The 15,994-nt window shown below is 42.0% G+C and overlaps 1 protein-coding gene across 7 annotated transcripts in view; it reads right to left on the bottom strand.

Annotated features, from left to right (window-relative positions):
• Nucleotides 1–7,076: 7,076 nt before the first annotated feature.
• LOC138349836 (leukocyte elastase inhibitor-like) overlaps nt 7,077–15,994 on the bottom strand; it is a 56,157-nt gene continuing 47,239 nt past the window's right edge. For all 7 annotated transcript variants that reach the window (XM_069320604.1, XM_069320609.1, XM_069320605.1 and 4 more), the window contains exon 6: nt 7,077–7,716. In XM_069320604.1, coding sequence (XP_069176705.1) covers nt 7,426–7,716 — 291 coding nt within the window. In that variant the 3' untranslated portion in view covers nt 7,077–7,425. The remainder of the gene's footprint in view (nt 7,717–15,994) is intronic.

Genomic DNA, 15,994 nt, shown 5'->3' with positions numbered 1-15,994 from the left:
CTTGCTTCTCCCATGCATAGACATCGATACCTGGTTCTCTTGTACTCCCATTCGGTACTCTTGAATGACGACAGAGTGTAGTAGAGCTGAGTGCCAAGTGACAGCTGTAGAATACTGTTACTTCGGCCATTGATCTGGCTCTCGACAGTCCACACGCCTTCATATCAATCACAGTTCACACGGCAGTCTTGATGTTAAACTTGACGGAGCAGATGACCACAGCAGAGCAGGACTGGATGTACTAACAGTGTCTCGTAACAGGAGTGGTGTCAGAAGGTCGTAGAGGCGGGTTGCTTGTTTGCAGAACAGGTGAATCTCGTCTTCCATCATTGCTCACGACATCTCCGGCGTTTCTTGATGTCCCCAGGTTACTAGGCCGTAAACACCAACTGTGTATACCCTCGTACCGCCGACTTTAGGCCAAAGGAGGCAATTTTGCGACCTTCTATTGGCGAGTCCCAGAACTCTGTAGGGAGACCGTGCCTTCCACCTGTGACCGCCTTACTTCCGCTTTCTTGTTGCTTCAGACGACGTACTCATTAATCTTCCGGCAAAACTCTTGAGTACTGCTACGTGCTTTCCATTTCTTGACCTCTCCTTCAACACTGCTGGAATGGCTGCAGTCTTGATGACGCAGCAGGTGGGTAGTGGTGATCTCGAGACAGCTACCCCGGCGTTGTATGGCACCTCCGGTGACTGCTAAAATGTGGACAGCTCGCTGGCCCTGACAACCTCGTTAGTGACGTGAGGCGTCGGCCGGGTGACTCTTGGATAGCCACTCATCCCCAAAGTAACTGATGTATGGGTTACTGGGTCTGGTGGGGGGAGGGCTTTGTGTAACGTGCCTCCCCCCTCGGTCTTTACAGACAAGGGTTCACGTGTGGCTGGAACAACTGGGTCGGTGTACCAATCAGACCTGGGAACAGACAGACACAACACAGCGGAAGCATAGATATACTATGGGTTTGGTGGAGGTGGAACCCCAGAGCACGGTAAAAGTTGCTACCTGAGTCAAGTATAGACATAGTACATCTCATTGCCTTTACAGGAAAATCTAATGAATACTAAATTATACTAACCAAGGAAGTTACTTAACTGTATAGCGCGAGATCTCGTTACCATAGGGTGAGGAGACTGTACCTGACTACTGATGAGCGATGACAGAGGGTCATCCTCATCCTCTGACTCGTCGGTGAAGCCATGAGTCAGCACTGCTGAGTCAGGAACTAGACCCGCTGAAGGCAGTTCTAATTCCTCTCTAGCATGATAATGTTTAAATTTATTTACATGAATTGTCCTTTCCACCTGGTCCTCGAACACTCCTTTTATAACAAGATTAACCGGCCCCGCCCTTTTAATTACTCTATATGGTCCTCGCCACCTCGGAGCTAGTTTCCTGCTCTGATTGGCGGGCGCAGCCTCATTCACTCTCAGTACGAGGCTTCCTTCCTTCAACTGAAGGGGGCGCACTTTCTTGTCATAAAAATGAGCATACCGAGTCCGTGCCTTCTTGGACGCTTCAGCTGCAATATTCCAAGCATTTCTCATTTTCCCAAGGACCTCTGAAGGATAGTCCTCCCCATATGCAACGTTATGTCTGTTAAGCAGACCTGAGGGGAAATTGCATGAATTACCAGTAAACAAATGAAGGGGTTGGGTGTTAATTGACTGGTGGATGGCAGTATTCAAGGCTAATTGAACATAGGGTAGGTGATCATCCCAAGAGTTTGCATCATGTTCAGCAAGGATTGCAAGCATATCCTTGACTGAACGATTAGTCCGTTCCGTCACACCGTTTGCTTGTGGGTGGTAGGCTGTTGTAAAAGCCGAAGTTGTCTCTAAAATCTTACAAACTTCTCTAAATATATACCCATTGAATTCTTGTCCCCGGCCAGAGACTAAAACTTTAGGAGGTCCGAATACAGTAACGAACCTACGCAAGAACGCATCTGCAACCGTACGAGAATCCTTCTGAGGTAATGCAACTAGTGTAGTGTATCTAGACAAATGGTCAACTAGCACCAACACATATCTATTTCCTGAATGATTGTGATGTAAATCAATCAAATCGGCCCCCACACGATCTAGAGGTTCACGAATTTCAGGAAATTCCTGAAGTGGGGCTTGTACCTTAAGGGTGCCTTTCCTCCTCTGGCAACGAGGGCACGACTTCACGAAATTGAATAGTTCAGAAAGTAACCCTGGGGAATAAAAGAGACTTTGCCTTTAAGTGGGTTTTAAAGACCCCCGGATGCCCTGCAATTTTTTAAGCATGCGCAAGCTTTAACGCTGATGACCGCAACGCGTCCGGAATAACTAGCTGAAATACTGCCCTATCATTCTGGCTATTAACGTAATACAGGACGCCCTGTTTCATCTCAAAATCATAAATAGGTAAATTCTTTTTCTGTTTCGGGTATTTTCCTCCTTCTAAATACTCAATAAGTTCTTTCCATCTAGGCTCGCTCATCTGGTAATCTCTCATTTTATCTGATGGAATGGTTTCAATATTATCATTAACTTAAACTGCCGCTATATTTCTACTTAGCGTATCTGGCGAGTCATAGCGAGAATCCCTGTAAAGGAGCCACTGTTCATCCTCGGCGACTTCAACGCCAGAGTGGGTGCCGAGCACAACATTTGGCCCACTTGCCTGGGTCAATTCGGCATAGGAAGGATGAATGAAAACGGGCAACGTCTGCTAGAACTCTGCTGCCTTCATGGTCTTTGTGTCACCAACACGTTCTTCGGCACAAAGCCTCAACACCGAGTATCTTGGAGACACCCCAGATCCAAGCACTGGCACCAGCTTGACCTGATTCTTACCAGGCGTGCAAGTTTACCCAGCGTCAAGATTACGCGTAGCTACCAGAGTGCTGTCTGTGACACCGACCACTCCCTGGTATGTAGCAGGGTCAAGATGCAACCAAAGAAGATTCATCACTCGAAAAAGGCGGGCAGACCTCGCATCGACACCACCAAGACCCGCAACCAGGACAAGGTGGAAGATTTTGCACACGTGCTCGAGGAAGCTCTTCCTGGCCCAGCTGGGGTCACTGCCTGTAAAAGATGGGAGCACTTCAGAGACGCTGTGTTCAACGCTGCCATTTCCACCTTTGGCAAGAAGACCAGCAGGTCGGCAGACTGGTTCGAGGCTCACTCGGAAGAGATGACACCTGTAATCGAAGAGAAGAGAAACGCCTTGGCAGCCTACAAAGCCTGCCCAAGTCGGCGCAACTTACAGATCCTTCGGGCCGTCCGCTGCAAAGTGCAGCAGAGCGCCAGGCGATGTGCCAACAACTATTGGCTCCAGCTCTGCTCCCAGATACAGACTGCAGCGGATACAGGCAATGTAAGGGGAATGTATGACGGCATCAAGCAGGCCCTCGGCCCAATCCAGAAGAAGACCGCTCCTCTGAAATCTGCCACTGGCGAGGTGATTCAGGACCAGACACTGCAGCTGAAGCGCTGGGTCGAGCACTACTCTGAGCTATACGCCAGGGACAATGTGGTCACCGAAGATGCCCTGAGCGCCATTGAGTGTTTGCCTGTGTTAATGGAGCTCGACAGTGAACCGACCCTGGAAGAACTCAGCGATGCCCTAGACTCCCTTGCTTCTGGTAAAGCTCCTGGCAAAGATGGCATTCCTGCTGAGACCTTGAAGTGCTGCAGAGGTAGCCTGCTCATGGAGCTGCACGAAATTCTCTGCCTCTGCTGGGAAGAAGGAGAGGTGCCACAGGACATGAGGGATGCCAACATCGTCACACTGTATAGGAATAAAGGTGACAGGGGCGACTGCAACAACTACCGTGGAATCTCCCTCCTCAGTATTGTCGGAAAGCTGTTTGCTCGAGTCGCATTGAAGAGGCTCCAAGTACTTGCAGAGAGAGTTTATCCAGAATCACAATGTGGATTCAGAGCTGGCAGGTCCACCATCGACATGGTCTTTTCCCTCAGACAACTGCAGGAGAAATGCAGGGAACAGAAGCAGCCACTCTTTGTAGCCTTCATAGACCTGACGAAGGCCTTCGACCTCGTCAGCAGGGATGGCCTGTTCAAGATCCTCCCCAAGATCGGATGCCCACCCAGGCTCCTCAGCATCATCAGATCTTTCCATGAGAACATGAGGGGCACCGTGGTCTTTGATGGCCTAACATCAGGCGCCTTTGACATCCGAAGTGGAGTAAAGCAGGGCTGCGTACTGGCTCCAACCCTATTCGGGATTTTCTTCGCAGTTATGCTGCGGCACGCCTTCGGATCTGTCACGGAAGGCATTTACCTCCGGACCAGGTCGGATGGGAAGCTCTTTAACCTCGCCAGGCTGAGAGCCAAGACAAAGGTTCGGCTGAGGTGTCTGCGCGACTTCCTCTTTGCCGACGACGCAGCAGTCACTGCCCACTCAGCTGAAGACCTCCAACGGCTCATAACCCGCTTCAGCGAGGCCTCTCAGGCTTTCGGACTCACCATCAGTCTGAAGAAAACACAAGTCATGGGACAAGGAGTGGACTCCCCACCTGACATCGGCATCTCTGATTCCAAACTGGAAGTTGTTCACGACTTCGTGTACCTGGGCTCCACAATCTCTGACTCCCTCTCTCTTGATACGGAGCTAAACAAACGCATCGGTAAGGCATCTACTACCATGTCCAAACTGACAAAGAGAGTGTGGGCCAACAATAGGCTAACTGAGTATACTAAGATTCAGGTTTACAGATCCTGTGTCCTGAGCACTCTCCTTTATGGCAGTGAGTCTTGGACACTCCGCGCCCGTCAGGAAAGACGGCTGAATGCCTACCACATGCGCTGCCTTCGACACATCTTGGACATCACCTGGCAGGACAAGGTGACAAACAACAACGTCTTGGGGAGAGCAAGAATCACCAGCATGTACACAATGCTGAAACAGAGACGAATGCGCTGGCTCGGGCACGTTGTGCGAATGGGCGACGGCAGGATCCCCAAGGATCTCCTGTATGGAGAGCTGAGGCAGGGAAAGCGTCCAGTAGGCAAGCCCCAGCTACGGTACAAAGACGTATGCAAAAGGGACCTGAAAGCCATGGACGTCGATCTTGCTATATGGGAGACACTGGCTACAGACCGTTCAGCCTGGAGGCAGTCTGTTCAACGAGGTCTCTCCAAGTTCGAGGAGTCACTTGCCAAGGAATCGGAGGCAAAGAGACAGAGAAGGAAAGCCGGTAACCAGGAAGACAGACCAGAATCGGACTTCGTTTGTGCTCGGTGTGGGATGGACTGCCACTCTCGGATTGGCCTCATCAGTCACACCAGACGCTGCACCAGGATTGACAACTAGGGCGCAACTCCATAGTCTCCCGAGACTGAAGGATGCCTACTATATATATATATATATATATATATATATATATATATATATATATATATATATATATATATATATATATATATATATATATATATATATATATATATATATATATATATATTACGCTAATCTCCGAAAGTTCTTCACCCTCCTAACCTTTAGAATTTGACATTTTCACACAACGTTCCATTGGCATCCGAGCGGTTTTTATATATATACTATATAGATGTCATGTCTGTGACAGGGGAAAAAATATGCTTTTGTAAAAAACTGTTTTTTTCATGTGAGGGAAATCTTCGAAACCTCTTTACCAATTGCTTTGAAATTTTGACATAACATTGCATTCGAATAGGCATGTGTTTTTATATACCTACTATATACATGCCTCGCCTGTGACAGGAAAAAAAAACATGATTTAACAAAAAACTGCACAATCTGTGGGACGAAAGAGCAACACACGTTATAATCTCCAAAAGTTCTTCATCAATTGGTTGGAAATTTTGACACAACGTTCCATTCGAAATTGAATTTTCATAGATGTTGAATGATTTTCATTATGATATCATTATTTTGTGACATTGCATTGGAATTGAGCTGAGTTGTTTACCATACCGTTCATTTTGTAAATATAAGTATAGATGCCACACCTGTAACAGGTAAAAACCTTCTTCTTATTAAGAAACAGCGCCATCTGTTGCACGTAAGAGCATCATATTCTATACTAAATATATTACGATTCCATAACAATGTTTCTGATTGCATTGATAAATTGAATTTTCCTCGATTTCGATTTATTTTCATTTTGATTTAATTATTTTGTGTGATGCTGCGTTGGAATTGAGCTGTGTTGTTTACCAAACCTTTCATTTTGTGAGTATAGTTTATTTTTTTTATTTTTTCATTGTTTTCATTTCGTTTTTTTAACTGTTTTTCTTATATTTCAGTGATGGGAACGTTAAATCATTTGATGTTCCCAATTTTCTGATGGAAACATCAGATCATTTGATGTTCCCAGTTTTTTTATGGGAACATCAGGTCATTTGCGAATGCATCGGATGAGGGAGTGGGGAATGGTGGGGAGGACGAGGGGACAGGGGAGTGAGAGATGGTGAGGAGTACTCTCCCAACCATCTCTCTCTCTCTCTCTCTCTCTCTCTCTCTCTCTCTCTCTCTCTCTCTCTCTCTCTCTCTCTCTCTCTCTCTCTCTCTCTCACTTTGCTTTACCAAATGATTGGGAAATAATTTGTTGACATTATCGATGTTAGGATGAAGCTAAACACTTGTGTTTACAACCACTGATCATTTATACCTATTTTGGACACCACCGATGACTATTAATAAAATGAGAAACACCAATAATTAAGTTTTACAGTGTTCAATAAATGTTTCTAACTTAAGCCTTGTTTGTTGTCCCGATCATCAACCTCTGGACAGTTATTGAGATAACTAGAAGTGTTTACTAACCAGCCAATATGTATACCTTTGTCCTGAACATTATAGTATACTCTGAGTGTATATAGAATTAGAAACGTGGTATACCTCTTGGTATATATCTCCCTGTGTTAACAGTGTTTACAAGTTAAGGCACTATGATTGTTCATCAGGAAGGTTCATTAGGCCAAAACAAATTCACATTAATTGTGTGCCTTAAATTCCTAACTTCTGGTTTTGGTGTCATAAATAACAGGAAATTTCATGAAATATTGAATACAAAGAAATAAAGAAAAGAAATCAATTGATTTTGTAATGAATGTATTAACCAAGAAGCGAGCGAAACAGTAACTGAAGAACACTGTTCTCAGCTCTGTGTTCACATCAGCACCAAATTCCTCTCACACTGACGTCCGCCATATCTGCTGTTAGTTTATGTGTTGAGTGTTTAATGTGCGCTTCTTTTCCTACAGTGATTTACAATAATACTTTTTTGGAAGTAATCGGAGTGTTGTTGTTTTTTCTTTAGAAGCAGGAGGTAATTTTTTTTCTTTGTATTTGTTTTTTGAAATTTGCAGCACTGATTGTTTTCTTTGTATAAGTTTTTTTGAAATTTGCAACATTGATATTCTTCAAAAGGGGTAGAATGTATTTTATGGCTTTCTGTAGACGCCTAAGAAGAGAATGTTGTTTGTATGGTTGTCACGGATGAGGAAGATGAAGGGTCGGTCACAGGTGAACTCTCGGGGAACGGGAGGAAGACCGAAGGATAGGCTAATAGCTCCGATCAGAGCTGTTGCGGCGGCGGCCTCGGCGCCCTCCTCGTTCACCTCCACCACCGCCTTATGGATGGTCTTGCCCACCTTTACTCTCCTTGAAGGATCATACACCGAGAGATCAGCACCGTCAGTGAACAGGTCAGTACTCCCCAGACGCTCAATAGCCTGTAAGGACAATGATAGGGTCATTAACATCATTGGAACTTTTCCGTTTCTTTGGACTCTAAAACGTTTTGGCCAACCGATGTGATATTTCCAAGATTTTCTACACGAAACTACTCAGAGTTAAATTACTGGTTGAAAAAAAAGAGTAGTAAAATAAATAAATAGTTATTTCAGACAAAGCAGAGAATTAGCATAATTGAAGTTATATGAGGTGGATGCCAGGACTGATGTATTTATACAACAGGATTGCCAGGACTGTAGAAAATACAACAGTGGTGGCACGCACCACTGACCAGGGAAGACTGTAAATACTGGAGCTATACTCATAAAAAAAGACCCACCCTAAATTTACAGAGTAACAACTTCGATACTTTATCTACGCTAAAATCCAGACCTCACCACAACACAAGATATCTGCATTTCTACCTCGCTTGATTGACATCTACTCTCCAGTGTTTGATTGGTATCCTTCCCCATTGTGTCCCTATTTCAACACCTATGTGTGATTGCTTCACCTTAACCACCTCATACAACTTCACCTCCTTCACATGTGTCTTTAGGATAAATTTTCACCTTGTATTTCTTACCTGAAAATGTTCCAGAATGGAACGAACCGGTGTATAAAATATACATTCATTAATGATCAGTTTCTTTACCATGAATTTCGGTAAATTGACTGTTTTTCATAATTCCGAGAGAAATAAAATTGTTAGGAGAATAGAAAACTTATGAGATCAACAACGCTAGCAATGCCATCATATTTAACCAAATATGCTTAAATGAACGGCTGCTGCCCAAATACACACACACACACACACACACGCACACACACACACACACACACACACACACACACACACACACACACACACACACCCTCGTAGCCTGGTGGATAGCGCGCAGGATTCGTAATTCTGTGGCGCGGGTTCGATTCCCGCACGAGGCAGAAACAAATGGGCAAAGTTTCTTTCACCCTGAATGCCCCTGTTACCTAGCAGTAAATAGGTACCTGGGAGTTAGTCAGCTGTCACGGGCTGCTTCCTGGGGGGTGTGTGTGTGTGGTGTGGGAAAAAAAAAAAAAAAGTAGTTAGTAAACAGTTGATTGACAGTTGAGAGGCGGGCCGAAAGAGCAAAGCTCAACCCACGTAAAAACACAACTAGTAAACACACACATATATATATATATATATATATATATATATATATATATATATATATATATATATATATATATATATGACATATATATATATATATATATATATGTCGTACCTAGTAGCCAGAACGCACTTCTCAGCCTACTATGCAAGGCCCAATTTGCCTAATAAGCCAAGTTTTCATGAATTAATTTTTTTTCGACGACCTAACCTACCTAACCTAACCTAACCTACCTTTTTCGGTTACCTAACCCAACCTAACCTTTAAAAATAGGTTAGGTTAGGTTAGGTAGGGTTGGTTAGGTTCGGTCATATATCTACGCTAATTTTAACTACAATAAAACAAAATTGACCTCATACATAATGAAATGGGTAGCTTTATCATTTCATAAGAAAAAAATTAGAGAAAATATATTAATTCAGGAAAACTTGGCTTATTAGGCAAATCGGGCCTTGCATAGTAGGCTGAGAAGTGCGTTCTGGCTACTAGGTACGACATATATATATATATATATATATATATATATATATATATATATATATATATATATATATATATATATATATATATATATATATGTCGTACCTAGTAGCCAGAACACACTTCTCAGCCTACTATGCAAGGCCCGATTTGCCTAATAAGCCAAGTTTTCATGAATTAATTGTTTTGCGACTACCTAACCTACCTAACCTAACCTAACCTAACTTTTTCGGCTACCTAACTTAACCTAACCTATAAAGATAGATTAGGTTAGGTTAGGTAGGATTGGTTAGGTTCGGTCATATATCTACGTTAATTTTAACTCCAATAGAAAAAAATTGACCTCATACATAATGAAATGGGTAGCTTTATCATTTCATAAGTAAAAAATTAGAGAAAATATATTAAATTCAGGAAAACTTGGCCTATTAGGCAAATCGGGCCTTGCATAGTAGGCCGAGAAGTGCGTTCTGGCTACTAGGTACGACATATATATATATATATATATATATATATATATATATATATATATATATATATATATATATATATATATATATATATATATATATATATATATTCCTGAAGGAATTGGGGGACAAATTGATCAGCGCTAGAAAAGACCAAAAACCAAAACAAAAAAACGGTCAATCTACGCATGAAAAACAGATGTAGAGACATTCATCTGTCTCTGTAATAATTATTACACTAATTACTTGAATGTGAAGCAACTAAAGTCCCGTTAATCAAACTTAAAATTCAACCAACAAGAACAGCTGCATTAGATGCAGAATCCACAGTGACAATAATGGTTAGAAAAGTAGTTGAAGAATTGGACGCATTAGTGAACACTGTGCATCTATATCCGCCACCAAGGTAATGTTATTAAAACAAGACTAAAACCAGTGTGCTAAAACAGAAGAGGAAAAGAAACGGGAGAACAGGAGGCAACCCCACCTCGATTTAAAACTTTGACCCAAATATCACAGTAACAAGGTGTCTGGGGAGTTTTTCATGAGTAGATTGGCCGTTTTTTTTTTTGTTTTATAATAAGTTATCAATTGTATTTTCAGCTCCTTAATCTGTGAAAAACATGGAGGTATATTAACCAGTACAACAGGTAGAGTAGTGGCAGTTTTTGCTAGTGAGTCTGCCTTTTCATTACCATTTATACCAATGTGACTTGGTATTCAATTTAGAGCGACTGACACCCATAGATTGTGTGCTTCGTTTCCTATATGTAGGATTTCTATGATGACTTGTATATTATCTCTGTGCTGGCTGGATAACAAAGCCTGGAACGAAGATTTAGAATCTGAATAAATGATGACATCATGTAAGTTATTCTTAATTCCATGCTCCAGTAAGCTTCATATTAGTTAATGTAAACTGCTGCCCCCACCAGTATCTCTTTCCTGATCAACTGATCCATCTGTGAAGATATCAGTGGTTGTCGGTCTTGAGTTGCTTTCCATTTGTTGTTCTATGATTGCTTTGATCCTCTGAGAGTCACAAGCTGATTTTTTACCTGATAGTCTTTCAATGATTATCTTTAAACTTGATTCTTCCCATGGAGGAGGCTGCCGAAAGTGTTGATATGGTCTAAATTCTCAATTGTTTCTAATGGTTTGTTTCAAGTCCACTTTCTCTTGAATCGTAACCAGATTATCTTTCCATGCACTTGTTCTATATTGAAGATATCTGTGATTCGATCTGTGTATGCTATCTTTGATTGACAGTATGGTGATGGTTCCAACAAGTTTTGTTGTTATGGTGGCTATTTCTTGTTTGATCCTATTTTCTAAGGCTGGTAAGTTGGTTTCCATTCTTAGATTCTTTCTACGCATCCATATAAGTGCACTCAGCATTGTTCTGAGGGCTTCAATTTGAGTTTCTCCCATTGGTTATCGCTAAGAGCAGGAGTAGCATAGTCAGTGAGTGACCTAACTTCTTGAACGAAGTACATTTTGAGTACTGGCAGAGTTGCACCATCTCTAAGACTTGTCTGGGAGCAGAAAGCTGAGTTTCTGGCTTTGGAACGTTGCCGAAGATATTCAATTTCTCTAGTGATTTTCAACTGGATGTCTATTATGACTCCAAGATATTGAAAACAGGTAACACACTCAATCTCTTGTTCTTATATTGCGAGTTTGATGTCTTGAGCTCTCATTTTAACAACCATTGCTTGGGTTGTATTGTTGTTTATTTTCATTGCAATGCGTTCCGTTTCCTTCCTGATGATGTCTAGGCATTTTTGTGCATGGTTCTTGGCGCCTTTGCCATTCAAAGTCATCTGCATAGTTAAACAGTTTGGTCTTTGGTAACTTGAGCTTCATGAATTGTTCCATGAGACAGTTGAAGTGGAAGGGGCTTTAGCTTTTCTGTTAAGCAACTTCCTTTGACAAAGGCAAGAGCGTGTCCTTTGATTTCATTATCCACCAGGCAGCACAATGTAGCTAGAGCATTAATTAGCTTGAAGGCTTTTTGTAGATCCTGACAAATAAGGATTCACGGTTTGTCATTGATTTGATCCAGGAGGGAGGTATGGTGGTTCCCACACCTTTTCTGTAAGCAAACATATTTTGGTGCTGTGGATTGGCTTTCCATTCAATTCGATTAAGAGCCATTCTTTCCGCAGTTTTGGACAGCTTGTTAATAAGATGGGTCTTGTATTTCCTGGGTCTTTACGTTTTTGAATGGGAACTATAATTTTACTATTCCAAGAGAGTGGTCGAGTTCTTGTCACCCATTCTCTGTTGATTAGATTCAAGAAGGCTTCTTCACCCTTTTCTCCTAGCTTGGCCAGCATGTTGTGTGTGATTTGGTCCTCGCCTGGAGCTGTGTTTTTAGTTTTCTTTGTAGCTCTTCTGAATTCTTTAAAGATTGAAAGGTTGGTGTAGTTCGTCAGGTATGGCTAAAGCATCGTCTATTTTTTTTCCCCATCTTGCTGCTTGAAGTCTTTTTTGGTGAGTCAGAGTTGATTGTGGAAGTTTAGTGGAACTGGTTCTTGAAGCAAATAGATTTGCTAGTTTTTCTGCTTCTTGGTCTGGATGACCATAATGGGGCGGAACAGGACGTAATTTTCTTTTGACTTTGTTGATCTGCCTCCGGATGTCGCTCAAGAATGTATGCTGATTTAACTTGGCACACCATAACTTGGCCATTTTTCTTCTCTGATTTTTTTCTGTTTCTTCATGCCCTTGACTTCAGACAGCTGTAAGAAGTTCCAGATTAGCTTGGGTTCTGTCTCTTCTGAAGTTTTTTTGTGCACAATTTAGTCTGTTATGAAGTTTTTTTTATCCTATTATTGTAACATCAATGGTCTTTATGTTGTTGGTTAATTGTTTTCTTTTTGCAGATGGAGTAATTTGTTGCTTAATGTATTGAATTTACTAAATCTTTTTCCATCTCTTCAGTGTTGTTAGGCGAGGTGTAGTTTCGGTGCCAAATTTCAAGAGATTCCTGATATTTCGTCCAATCTGCTTTGATATAGTCCCATCTGGGCTCGGGAGCTGGGGGTCTGGGAGGAAGTGCTATATTAATAACTGTTCTAGCAGCAAAGTGGTCACTAGTCAGTACATAGTCAAATGACCAATAACACAATAACCAAAGAGCCAGAGCTTAACCCCCACAAGCACAACTAGGTGAATAGGTGAGTACAACTCATAAATACTGGTAGAGACAAACGTGAGGTCCAGCTACCTGCCACGAATATGGGTTGGTTCCGTTAAGTTAAGCAGACGGACTTCAGTCACTTCATCCAAAAAGTGTTCAATATGTCTTTCATTGGCTTCGGTTCTTGGTGAATCAAGTAGCAATCCACTATAAGCGTTAAAGTCATCCGAGACGATAGTAGGTGTGGTGACCTCTATTAAAAGATTGCAGAGAGATCCATATCGTGTTCTCTATGGCTCCTTTATTCATTGAAGACGGACAGCATTGAATTCCTCATGGGGGATTAATTCTCATAATTTCGACGTCCTCACGTCCTTCACGTCCTTCACGTCCTCTTCGTTCACAGGTCTGTGATTGGAGTGGCATTAATATAATTTCTTACTAGTAGTGAAATGCCATTGGTGCCACCTTGTGCAACTGGGCAGTGGGAACCTTGATATCCTGGGATATTAATACTTCTTTCAGTCCTGGTAAGTGCTTCTTGACGTAAAATAATATCAAAGTTGTCTTTGAGAAGCACTGCTATGAGTGTTTGAGCTTTGTTTTTAAATCCTTGAAGGTTCCATTGTATAATATTGAGATTGATGTTATTGTCCGATATTCTGTATGAGTATCCATTGAATCCATCGTGGTTTCTAATGGGCTGATTTTCCCAACAGCTTGTGTCTTCTTGGCTGGAGTAGAGAATGCCATTGGGTGCTGAAACAATTCATTTTCGTCACCTTCTTCGACTTCGTCAACATTTTCCGGTAGGGCTTGTAGAAGTGTGGAGGAAATAAGTTCAGTAGATTTTTTTTTACCTTTCTTGACATTTCCTTCTTTGAATGAAGGTTGGTCTGCCGCAGTGCTTGTTTATGCTTTACCAAGCATCATGCTGATGGACTCTGTCAATGACTCAATAATCATTACCACAGTGGTCACTTGATACTCCTTTGCCTGCCTTTCTTTTGTCAGGTGAGGAGACTCTGGGTTGGGTCGTGGTGTCTTTGCCATCCAGCTACTGGGGCATTTGATGACGTAGAAGTCATCATTCGTGCTTGAGATATCCTGGAGGAAATAGAAGGTGTATTAATGTTTTTACCCTGATCTATGCGATAGTTTTTTGCCTTGTGTAGTAGGGCTTTGTTTTCTACAGTTGTTCGAGGCCCTGGTGTTCAGAATGGTGCATCATGGGTGCTCAAGACTCGGAACAGATTCGGACTTGCCGAGGAGTATTCCATTGGCGTTTAACTGAGGGTCTGGTAGTTTGCTTCGTGGATTTGTGGCTTCGGGTTGCTGGGTAGATCTAAAGGTTTGGAGAGGAGATATGATTGCTTGGTGAAGATTAAGCCACCCAGGAGGTGGCACGGGTATGAATAGCCCGTAAGTGGTAGATTTGATTTTTTATTTTTAATGAATGTATACTGTGTGTTGAGGTCGCATTTAAATCGTCAGGCTGCTATCGCTGGGGAGGATACTGCTTGACAGTATTTATGAGCATGGCCACCTGCTAGAGACCTTTTTTGACCAGAAAAGTGGCAGGGTTGATGGTTTCAGGGTGGTTACTGCAAGATTCAGGGACTCTTAAAGCTCTTCTGAGATCGTTGGTTGCTTGACATTCCAGGAGATAGTGAAGTAATGGCTTTTCTGTGATTATTTGGCAGCAGATGCATTCTCTCTATCTGGGTTCACTAATTTCCACAGTTGCATCTGTAACCTAGACGTAGTCTATATAACCGAACTGCTATTTCCCTGTGGATTTCTTTTGGGATATTTAGCCTGTCTAGGAAGGCATTCTCTCTATCTGGGTTCACTAATTTCCACAGTTGCATCTGTAACCTAGACGTAGTCTATATAACCGAACTACTATTTCCCTGTGGATTTCTTTTGGGATATTTAGCCTGTCTAGGAATGAAGGAAATCTAATATATTTGCCCGAAACGCTATGCGTACTAGTGGCTTTAGGTATTATATGTACTAGCTCTTTCTTTAAATCCAACATTATGTTTGTAACTCATCTGTAATGTACGTACCTTTAGCTGAATAAAGAATCTGAATCTGAGTCTGATACCTCCCAGTACCAGACTGGGAGGTCAGGTACATATAAGATGAAGTGAGGAGAAAGGCGAAAGTAAAAGGGTAGAGGTAAATTGAGGAGGTCAATAGAATAAGCATACAAATATAAATCAGGTGATAGGGTAATTAGAACTCAGGTGACTGTAATTGGTTGGGTGTTTTGGGCGGTGACATCACTGTAGGAATTTTCGTGTTCCGGTCTTGCTCGTACACTCATGGTGCATAGAGTGAATAGATCTGTAATTTGGGTATTGATGGTGGGTTGTTCTTCATTTATGTGTAGAGCTTCAAGAATTTGTAACCTTCTTTCCTTTTGGGCTTTTTCTATTATGCATATGTTCTTATTCAGCATTTCTCTTGTTAGGGTGATATTATGGGCTTCTCTCATGTGATTTTTAAAGGCACCTGTCTGAAGCTGACAGGCTAAACGCCTCATAAGCTTGGTCGACATCAAACCTATGTACTTAGATTGAAGATTAAATCCTACATGGAGGACAAGTGCACATATATAGCACATTCTGCTGCAGCAAATGACACCCAGCTGCTTTGGGCTATTTTTAATGAGGAGGTCAGTGGTCTTCATTCAATAGTATATAATGATGTTTATGTTTTGGTTATGGGTTGTACTTTTTACTTATTTACAGACTATTTCTGTCATTATTCTTTACTCATTCTTGTGCATGGCGGATTTGTAATATAATTTTAGTGGAGGTGTTGTGGTTTCTGGTTTTGGTTCAGGATTGTACCACTGGTCCAATTGGCGTCTTGTAATGGTGTTGATATCATGGTTTATAGCCATTCTTTACCAATACTTAGTTATCCTTTCAAACTTCTTACTCACTTTGCTCCTTTCAGAGCAGTGAGTAAGGGCTGGACGACTATATGCTTTGAAAAAAAGACGGCTTTATAT

Source organism: Procambarus clarkii, unplaced genomic scaffold (genome assembly GCF_040958095.1).
Source record: "Procambarus clarkii isolate CNS0578487 unplaced genomic scaffold, FALCON_Pclarkii_2.0 HiC_scaffold_218, whole genome shotgun sequence".
Lineage (NCBI taxonomy): Eukaryota > Metazoa > Arthropoda > Malacostraca > Decapoda > Cambaridae > Procambarus > Procambarus clarkii.
Note: the sequence above shows the minus strand (reverse complement) of the source record. Positions and strands in the feature narration are given on the sequence as shown.